Source organism: Pogona vitticeps, chromosome 6 (genome assembly GCF_051106095.1).
Source record: "Pogona vitticeps strain Pit_001003342236 chromosome 6, PviZW2.1, whole genome shotgun sequence".
Classification (NCBI taxonomy): domain Eukaryota; kingdom Metazoa; phylum Chordata; class Lepidosauria; order Squamata; family Agamidae; genus Pogona; species Pogona vitticeps.
Genome location: NC_135788.1, coordinates 108,349,373 through 108,360,331, shown reverse-complemented (window position 1 = coordinate 108,360,331; position 10,959 = coordinate 108,349,373). Strand labels below are relative to the sequence as shown.

Genomic DNA, 10,959 nt, shown 5'->3' with positions numbered 1-10,959 from the left:
ACAACTTACTGAGGGGGAGAGCAAGGTTTTGTGTTCAGAGACTCTGAACCCACCTATGCCTTGTATTTGGATGGTTTATTGAGCAGACGTGGGGACTCAAGTTGTGCATCTCATTGTCAAGTCGGATTAAAGTTGAATTGGTGACTCAATTCAGCTCAACTTGGGTTTCCTTTTTCAATGAATTGGACTTGACTCACCTGTTGGAACCCAGCCACCCTCCCTGTTTTTTCTGGAGAAAAAAAGCTTGTTTTTAAGAGGGACTTGAGCTTGAGACTCAGGACTTGGTACAAAAGACTCGGAATCGGACTTGGGACTCAGACCCAAAGACTTGTCAACATCCCTGTTCTTAGGTTAGCTGCTTTCCAGCTTTCCCAGTTGGCCTTTCAGTGAAATGAGTGTATTGTGATGTGGCAGCCATTTTGTAGATGGGCAGCCATTTTGGGATGACATGATGTTTCATTAAAATTCCAAATGTGCTCACCAGTTGCAGAGGTCAGACAGTTTGAAGATCTGAATGTGCCTACTCAGATTTATTCCCTTCCTGTTCTCTTGTGGGTGTTTGCTCTGGCTGAAGCACAAAAGGGGATGTGGTTTCTAAGATGACATCTGGTGCTAATTGGAGACAAGAATGCAATGCTGGAAATCACAAGGACTTTCCATGTAATTGAGATGTACTGGGCTGCAGTTTAGAAACTGGAGCCCTCTTAGAACTTCAGTCTTAAGAAAAAGATGATGCCGAACTACAAGGCTGAGTGGCCGCTTCACGTGAGATGGCCTTTCCGTGTCCTCTTTCTTGGTTGGTACTTCCTCTGGGAGGGTAACAGGAGCAGATATGTGCCTTGGCAGGGTGGAGGATTGCACGTTGCTCTCCCACCACCATCTTCATGGTTCCACTAATGAGATCCTCTCCTTTTCAGGCTGGTGGCTGACAGGGCTGTTTGGATTGTCTGGAGGTGAGTGATTCATATTGTTATGCTTACTGATTTCTTCAGGTAGAGAGCTTTTGCTTTTCTTTGTAGGAAGAGATTATAGGATGCTTAAGCTGTGTTTGCAACATTTGGTTTGTTGGCAAAATGTAGTGGGAGTGTGTCATGTTGTACTGTATTCTCAAAGGCTTTCACGGCCGGGATCTGATGGTTGTTGTGGGTTTTTCGGGCTCTTTGGCCGTGTTCTGAAGGTTGTTCTTCCTGACGTTTCACCAGTCTCTGTGGCCGGCATCTTCAGAGGAACAGAAGTAGGAACTCTGTCCCTGCTCTGTTGCTGTTTGTTGGGTGGTTGAGTATTTATAGCTGTGGGATCAGCTTTTGTCCTTTTCGGGAGATAGGGTGATGATGGTGATCAGCGTGTTTTTGTTGTGGATGTATTGTTGTGATAAGGGGGGGGGAGATTATCTGTCATTGTGATTGATGGGTGTCTTTAGCTGGTCTTTTGTGTGCAATGATCCCTGGCCCTTGTGACAGGGTAGAGTTTGTTGACCTTTTGCAAGCTGTATTTTCCAGTGCTGGGAGCCAGGCCTTATTAAATTGTGTCATGTTGCTTAAACAGACAGCCAAATCCCCACGGAGCAGCAGCATCCATGCAAAAAAGCATGAATGGGCTAGGAATACATTGAGGGGTATGTGTACTCATGTGAAAACAGGGGAGAGAAAGTGAGGAAGCAAGCAAGTGGCAGGCCACAGAGTTTCCCTTTGACTGAGCCTGGTGTATAAATCTCTGTTTTTTGTTCTTAATGATTGAAGGTGCAATCAGGTGACTGCAAAGGCACACATCTGATCACACTAGAAAGGCTTGTTTTAATAGAGCTGTCTCCTTTAAAGTGACCTCTCATGTGACAGGGAATCACTCCAGGATGCCCCCCAAAGTAGAAACCCTATACCTGGACCAAAAATGTCCAGGTTGAGCACTGTGTGATCACTGGGAGCCAGATCACACTGGACCACTCCATCAGTGCTCCCAACTGCAATCTCTTTCTCTGTATGACCACACCCAGAGTTTAAGGCACAAGCCTTTTGAGGTTTCTAGGGCAGGGGGGGAGGAGAGGGGCTGAGTGCAGGACACCTTGCGCACAATGTGAGTTCTCTACTGCTAAGCTAGGACTTTTAATCAGTTTCTAGTTTTGAGGAGGGGCCGTGGTTCTCACATATACAGTATGCAAAACGCACCCATCTCCACAGTATCTGAGAAAACTGTGTGGCACAATTTTAATATTGGCTGCTAAAACTGGGTGGCAAACAAGAAATCTCTGTTTAGATCAAGCAACCGCTGTAAATGGCTTGAAATTTTTTTTCTGGCATCAGTACATTTTTATATGTGTGCAATTTTTCCTGTTTTCCATCGTGTTGAATGTTGCTGTCCTTTGGTCTTAGAAAATAGGTGACAATTTTTATCATGTAAAATTACACATACCAATAAGCACAGATATTTTTTGTCAAGCTTTTTCTTAGCCTCTCTCTTTAAAATAACAGGAACGGAGCATTTTAAAGGACGAAACATATCTCACTGGAAAGCGTCAGAGCTGGCTTTTCAACCTTTGCTCAGTTCCAAATATGACTCTTATTGAAAAAGGTGTTGTGGCAGAGAAATTAATACAGTGGTGCCTCGCTAGACAATGATAATCCATTCCACTGAAATCGCTGTTTAGTGAAATCATTGTCTAGTGAAAAGCATTTCCCCATTGGAATGCATTGAAACTGTTTAATGTGTTCCAATGGGGAAGAATCGTCGTTGTCTAGCAAAGATCGGCCATAGGAAAGACGCTTTGCGAACTGCCGATCAGCTGTTTAAATTGCTGTCTTGCGAAGCTTAGGTCCCAAAAATACCTGTTTGCAAGCGCGGAGAGACCTGTCAAAATCATCGTCTAATGACAATTGGTTTGCGAAGCAGGGACCAAACATTGTCCAGCGAAATTCCCCCATAGGAATCACTGTTTTGCAAATTGCTATACCGATCACAAAAAGCCAATGTCTAGCGAAAAAACTGTCATGCGGGGTAACTGTCTAGCAAGGCACCGCTGTACACGTTTCATTGGCTAATGTTCAGCTGTGGCCCTTCAGAGCCTTCTGTGCTACAGTCCCCGTTTACCCTAACCAATATAGCCATTTGGAGAGGCTTGACAAAGTTGCATGCTAAGAGCATCTTAGCATCTGTGGTGGGCCACAGTTATGGTATTCCTGACTTAAAGTGGCTATTGCACTGTGAATGAAGATGAAGCATGGAAATAATTTCCATATAGGAAATTATGTGGCAAATTATTATCTGTTGTAAGTCTCTCATCTTCCATTTCCTGCCCAGGACAATTTCATATGAAGCCTTCCATCTCAGTGAGCCCCAGTGTGGTGGTACCTGTGGGAGAAAATGCCACAATCCGATGTAAAAGTGAAGGAAGATACCTACCAGTGGCATTCATTCTATTTAAAGAAGAGTCAGGATCCTGGCAATCTGTGAGCACCAAGGAGATAGAGGAGGGTGAGGCTGTATTTCACATTATCCATGCTAAGCCATCTGATGCTGGGACCTACTGGTGTAGCTTCGGGTCAGAATATTTTCCATGGCATAGGCGATATTCCAGTGACAAAGTACACATCAAGACAAAAGGTGAGCGTGTGGCTCAGTTTTTATATGCCAATATCCTAAATATCAGTAATATGTATTTTGTAATTACGCATAGCTGTAATGCAATTGGGAAATGTGTGTTAACTGAAATGTGTTTTCAAGGTATCGCTCACTTTAAGTCACTTATTAATACTGTTGGCAACATTAATCAGAAATTCATTCTAGAACCAAAGGCCTATTTTATGGCTGTCTTCAGGTTCCCGCTCCCCCCCAATCCTACTATCCTGATTCCCCAAACATTCATGAAGATGGAAGGAAGTGAGCAACCAACTTTGGGGACCGAGTGACCACATACAGGATAGCCTAGAACAGCCATTCTGAACTTATTTTGGGGGTATGGCTCTTTTCGAATTCCTCTCATGTTCTAGGACACCTTGTCAAAAAGGATAGAAGAAGAAGAACAGATATTTTTCTGAAACTTTTTTTTCCAGTCTGTGACCCCTTCAAATTTGCCAGAGTCCCCCCAGGGTCCCCCAATTCTAGGCCAGCCATTCTCCTGTTGAAAATGCCTGGCCTGGAATTCAACAGCTAGCATGGATCTTTCACTTTGGCCCATTTTAATTTGGCTGTGTGCATTCTGTGCTCTCATATTGGAACCGACATAGCGACCCTAATAGGACTTTCAAGGTAAGTTAAATATTTAAGGAGTGGTTTTACCCGTTCTGCTCTGGCACTTAGTTACCATGGCAAAGGGGGATTCAAACTCTGTTCTCCAGAGTCCTAGTCCATCACTCTATCCACTACACCACACTGGGAGTCCATCTAAGTTACCATCTTTTAATATTTTGTCTTTTTAATGCATTATGTGATGTAAATATATCGATAATGAGAGAGAGAAAGAGTAAAATATGCTAATTAAAATGTGCCACCCAGACTAACATCCTAACAAATTTTTGTTAAGTTATAAAGATCCTGTTGATATTTACAGATTGATCCTGGCCTCCTGTGAACAGAGCAGGGGTGAATCCCCATCTGAAATGTCATGGGAAGGTGCCAGAACACTCTGCCCATGTGTTGCCCCTGCCTATTCATCCAAACATGTTCTTAGGCGTCCCACCTAGAGAGCGCCAATAGCATGCTATTGTACAGAGGCAGACTGTCCCAGGGAGGTCACTATTGAAATCTCTCTCTTTTTATTTCTCCTACAGAAGTAGTTTATTCTAAACCATTCATCTCATTGAACCCAATGGGGTTAGTTCCTTTGGGTGCAGTTGTGACCGTCCAGTGTAAGAATACAGAGCACCGACTGGCAAAATATTATCTCTTGAAAGAAGGGAGCCCTGAACCAACACAAGTAAAAAGATCAGACGGGAAAGAAGTTGTATTTTCCATTGCCAATGTCACTTTATCAGATGGAGGGATCTATTGGTGTGAATACAGAGACAGCTCAAGCCTGAGTGACCGATACTCACAGGCCAGTGACCGACTGTATCTCAATGTGACAGGTGAGATTGAATTTCTGTGTGCTGTTCTCACAAAGTATTTTCTAATAGCGTTTCTGTATTAAATATCACAAATACTCATTGGACTAATATATACTGTATTGTACATGCAGTTTTGAAGAGGATCTTATATACTTTTATATCATGTTTGAATAGTATAAGCAGCATTTAGAAACTGCGTTCCAAATAAAATAAAATGAGATAAAAACTTGATCTCTAGCTGGATCCAGCAAGAGATGTGTTCAGATAGTAATGTGACTTTAGTATTTCATTGTATTCTTTTCCCACCTCTAGATCCCAGTCTTGCCAGACCCTTCATCCAGATGGAACCAAAGGGACCCCATGTTCTGGGTGCAAATGTCACCATCCATTGTCAGGGGCCCGAAAAGGGTCTGACTTTCTTCCTCTACCGATCAATGGATTTGGTAGCCTCACAGATAGCAAAGTCAGACAGCAACATGACTACTTTCTCCATCCTCACAGTTAGGGCAGAAGATGCCGGGAACTATACTTGCCAATATCATGGCAAAGGAAACCCCTTTGTGTGGTCCAAGCCAACTGTGCCTATGAAGCTGGTTGTGAAAGGTAAAGAGCTTGATTGGATGTTTTCCCAGTTACCAACTTCCAAGTCTGACTGCTTGATCATAAAGCAATTGTTTGGAAGAAATGTGCAGAACCTTTCCTGCCCTCCCCCTGGTCAATCATTACTCTGTTGTGGGCTCTGCACCCGTGCTGACAAGGCAGGTGCCAAAGATGGCTAGAATGAAAACTGCTCAAGATTCTCAATTTGCAAGAAAGCAGGTGTGATCAGATGGAAATACAGGATCACCATGACTGATCACGTGGACAATTGTGAAGTCAACTTAGCTAGGAGTGATCTTATTTAAAACAACCTGTGTTGGAATTAATCCAGCCTGCTCTCCCCAAAGGAACAGCCCTGGTGCTGGACCCAGAAAGGTCCATCTTGGTCATGGACCCGGGTGAGGCTGGACTGCTGTTGCCCGTAAGTCCCGTAATCACCAGAACATAGATCACAAAAGACAAGGGGTCCAAAATGACAGCTATTTCCTTTTCTGATCGCACCCTCAGTTATCCCTTTGTGCCCTCCTCTCTCTTTTCCCTTTCTCTGCCACCCCCTCTGCAGGTATTTTCCTCTTTCTCACCATCTCTCTCTCCTTCCCTCCAATCTCCAAATTCAATCCCACCTTTCCCTTAGTTAGAAGCAGAGAAATGTGCAACTATTTTGCATGCAAACTGTTGTGCCTCCAGGGGGCAGCAGAGACGCAGATACAGTAGTCAGCTGAGGTTCTTTATTATGTATGTAACATCTTTTCTGTTGTCCCCTAATGTCTGATTGCAAAATCAGACAGAAAGAGAGTGAAATTCCCCTTGTACATTGAGAAGTTGGAAGATGTAGGGATTTAAACGACACATGTTATTGTCACAAAAGAAACCCCTTTGTATGGTCCAAGCCCTGTGGAATCGTCTCTAGCCGGTGAGGAGGAGCCTGGCGTGGCACAGTTGAATGCAGCACCTGTTCTGTTCTACCTCTTGCATATAATAAGGAGAAGTTAGAGACAGTGTCTACTCACCGGACACAACCCAAATAAATTGAAGGGAAGGTACAGTGTTGTCTATTCTGGTGAAAATGGGAATCAGATTCCTAAGGAATCAAAGCTCAAAACAGACAAGAAGATTTCAGAGAACTTCTTAAGATTGAAAAATGAACTTGCAGGTGCCATGTGAGGCGGTGGACATGTATGCCGTTATTCACCATAATGCAGGGAGCTATAATATATTGCTGACTGACAGAGAAAGTTGCTCGAGATTTGTTACCTATCAAAGTAATGCCCAAATCTGTGTTTATTTGTTTGATGTCCCATGGTCTTGATAAAATAATACTCAAATGGGATGTGTTGCAAAAGTACTGAGACATTTCAAAGAAGGAGCAGATAGAATAAGTGTTGCTAAATACAGAGGATTGAGCCTAAATGACTCCCAAAATGTCCCCATCCCATTTGCTGGCAGAAAAATTGAGGTTTGTCCATTTTGGAAACTTTTTGATGGGGGTGGAGGGACAGACAAAAAACATCCGAGTGAACACTTATGTAGTTTCCCAAAGACCTGGCAGGTTGAGGTGACCATTTAATTTTTAGCCTAGATATCCTCTTCTAGAGCAGTATTTCCCAATCGGGAGGGGGGTTGTGACCCACAAGGAGATTGCAATGTGTTTTCTGGGTGGGGAGTGTCACGGGTTGCCATACATGTGTTGTAGCCCTTGTTAAATAATTTCTCAAGGGTGCAAGGCCAGCTTCATGCCAGTTTCTAGGAGAGAGCCTCTCTATGTGCAAGTTTTGCCCCCTCCCTGGGTACCGTGAGGTCCTTCTGCCCTCTGGCCCATCTTTGAAGCCCTTTGCCTTTTCCCTATCTTGTACCTCCCCAAGGATGTTTCCTCCCTAGTTTTGCAGTGGTCGTGGTGGAGCAAGCAATAGCAGCCCCATGTTAGGGAAGGACAACGGCTGCCTTTTTACACAAATATGGTGGCGTTGGATCGCAGGTTACTTGGCTTTTATAAAAGGAGGTCATAACATGACAAAAGTTGGGAACCACTTCTCTGGAGGGATACCTGGAAGCATTGCCCTCACTGACTTGGTTCAAAAAGAATCTACATGATTATGAAACTTGGTTCCGAAACTAGCTTGGATAGTGAGGGTAGTGATTTCCGCCTCCACTCCAGGAGAGCAATGGGGCAACTTTTTTCTCCCTATTTCCCAGCAAGAGTTAGTCTACAAAAAACTTTGAGTTCAACTTAATAGACCTTCTCTGTGTGTACAAAACTGCATGATCTGTTAGTCACAATCTCAACTTTTTTTCCCCTTTGCAGATGACAGCCAAGTAAATCACGCCTCTCTGTACTTTGCATCCCTGGAGATCTGGATTCGTCTTGGGGTAGGCATCGTGGTCCTCCTTGCCCTGATGCTGATTCTGGCTGAGGCCATATACAGCTGGAGGACTGAGCAGCATTTCAAGAAAACTGTATTCACTGAATCACCTCGACCAAGAAATGGCTCCCTTTGATAATACAGTACTGCAAGCTGGATCTCAAGAACAAGTTTACCTTACCTTCAGTCGCGAGCTTTTTTGTTTTCTTTCAAGTTCAGGACCTTTTTAAAAAATCTGTAGCAAAATGCAGACATTGTGTGTGGACTATGTGTTTCCTGAACACTACTTCACCTTTGGAGCCATACTTGGCCATACTAAGATCTCCTTGAACCATCTTTACGGTGTTGTTGCCACCAGTGTGCGCTCGATGTTACCCTTCCCTGTTGTCAACAATCCTGCTCAGCTCTTGGAAACTTTACGTTACGACTTCCGTTATGGAGCCAATCCTTCTCTGTTTTGGTCTTCCTCTTTTTCAATGAACTCTGTCTCATTTTCACTTTCATTTCTGGCTTAATCTGGAACCCACTTATTTGTCTCTCTGGTGGTCTGTGGCATCCATGAAGCTCTCCTCCAACACCACATTTCAAACGTATCAATTTTTTCTTGTCCCCTTTCTTCACTGTCCAGCTTACACCTCTGTGCATAGTAATCAAGAATACCACTGTGTAGATTATCTTCACCTTGGCCTCCAGTGACACATCCTTGCATGTGAGGATCTTTTGTACTTCTGACAGCACAGAAAGTACAGCACATTATTGTGTGTACAGTACTTACTTAGCACAAGCATCAGGCTGATGCACCCAAGACAAAATGCATAAAATATGCAGGAGCATTTTTAAATCCACCAGAGCTGACATTGTGGAGGATAGGCATAAAATAATGTGCTCTACAGAGAGTTATATTAGCATCTTTTTCTTACTACCTCTGATGCCTCTAGCTAAGGAGGCTGTGTTTTGGTGCGACCTCCTCCTCCTATAGTCAAAAAGGAAACTCAAATTTCAAAGCAGGCAATATGCATGGGTGCGAGGGACTGTCTTCTAACCATGGAGACTGAATGGAAAATTCCAACCTTATGGATCAAGAGTAAGACATTTAAAAACATCCCACCTCCAAGCTAGTTGAAACCAGCTCTCAGCTTACCTCAAGCAATTTCCTGACAGACTTTTGCAATGACCTTTTTGGGACATTCATTTATAATTTTCTTCTCCTATGCCTGATGAAGTGGATTTGATTCACAAAAGCTTGAGCGGAATGTATGATTTTTAGTGGTCTAAATAAAGGTCACCTCTTTTGTAAGTAAATAAATGTTTTATTCTTCATTCTTCAAATGCCTCAGAATAAGGTATTGAGACTGTAAGTGCCAGTTGATGACAAAAAGGGGCAGGCCACTCAGGGGAGCTTGAAGCTATTCTGCTCTGTGAATCCTTACACTTCTGCTGTGCAGGTAGAGGAAATTAAACAGAAATTCAAAACTACATAACATTATTTGATGCGTCTCAAACTCTTACTTGCTCCATTAGACAAACACCATCAAGCCCTCCATATTAAACAAGTTAACAATACTTGAATTAGATTTTGTGGGTCCCCTTTCCTCCAAAAGAACAGAATTCCAACACTTCTCAAAAAATATTCTATTAATAGTCCTTCTCCTCTCACTTAAGAAGTCGTTTTCCCAGGGACAAACTACTCAAAATTTAAAACAGTTAAAAGGATTCAACTGTGGTTACTTCTATTCCCCACAGTGCTCTGTTTGCAATAGGTAGCAACCTAAATGGGAAAATGCACTAATTAATACATGGATTATGCAAATCGGTGCATTTTCTCTACATTATACAAATTATGCAATTTAATTGTTGCATCATTTTGCTTCTTGCATGTTTCATCTTTGACATTTGTACAGTAACCAGTGATCTTAGGGAGACAGTATGCTGTAATGGTTGGACATTGGCTTAGATAGGGAGACTCGGGTTAAAATACCAGCTTAGTCACACTGTTTATCTGATGTCTCTAGGTCAACACCTCTCAACATAACCAGTCGGCATATCTAAATTCTGGTCAAAACCCAGCTAACTGAGTAATATGTATAACCTTACTTCTAATCTGTAAGGTACAGGAACCGAGGAGAGTCACGATGGGAAGAAGACTGATATGATATGAGGATTTTGGGACCTGACAGCTGGGTCAAGGCAAGCTATGCACCGGGAGCCTTCTGGACCTGTTAGGAATGTGCAGTGCTTCATGGTGACTGGAGGACTGAAGTATCGCTAAACAGCAAGTTGGGAGTTTAGATGCTGCACCTTGTCTGTGTAACCTCTGGGTCTTGTGTTCAACTTGCCAGGTCAACAGGAGCTTGATATCCTCCCAGCCAAGAACAGGAGGTTAAGCTCCCTCCCAGCAGTGGAAGGACACTATTTAGTGAGGAAGCAAGCAAATGGCAGGCCACAGAGTTTTCGTCTACTGAGCCTGGTGTACATATCTCAGTGTCTTTTTGTCACAGACATATCCCCTGCATTGTTATCATGTATGTATAATCTCTTTATCTAAAATTTTATAAAACTAAGACTTGCCCCATGGTGCAATGTTTAAACTGCAGTACTGCAATCAAGCCTCTCTCACGATCTGAGTTTGATCGTAACACGTTCAGGCAGCCAGCTCAAGGTTGACGTAGCCTTCTATCCTTCTGAGGCCAGTAAAACGAGTACCCAGCTTGCTATGGGGCAAGTTGTTCTTTACATAATTATGTTGTAAAGCATGTGTTCTAGTACAATGGGGTGGTTGTCACGATACCCATGTTCCCCCCTGTTTATTATTCCCTCACAAAGGCACATGTCGCATTCTCTTTTCGCTGGCACCAGTGGATTAGGATTACTGCAATTCACTATAGAATGACGTCTGTCAGAACACGTGTCTTGTGAACAGAAACAGAACTTATTTATTGAAGTGAAGTATTATGAGTAATAAC

The 10,959-nt window shown here is 43.1% G+C and overlaps 1 protein-coding gene across 2 annotated transcripts in view; it reads left to right on the top strand.

The window, feature by feature from the left end:
- Positions 1–706: 706 nt before the first annotated feature.
- Positions 707–10,959, top strand: part of LOC144583044 (osteoclast-associated immunoglobulin-like receptor) — a 57,566-nt gene continuing 47,313 nt past the window's right edge. The window contains exons 1-5 of one of the 2 annotated variants that reach the window (XM_078377026.1): positions 707–953; positions 3,292–3,594; positions 4,761–5,057; positions 5,349–5,639; positions 7,939–9,302. In XM_078377026.1, coding sequence (XP_078233152.1) covers positions 833–953; positions 3,292–3,594; positions 4,761–5,057; positions 5,349–5,639; positions 7,939–8,132 — 1,206 coding nt within the window. In that variant the 5' untranslated portion in view covers positions 707–832 and the 3' untranslated portion in view covers positions 8,133–9,302. Of the gene's footprint in view, positions 954–3,291; positions 3,595–4,760; positions 5,058–5,348; positions 5,640–7,938; positions 9,303–10,959 lie in introns of those variants that run through there. The other variant, XM_078377025.1, reaches the window with a different exon arrangement.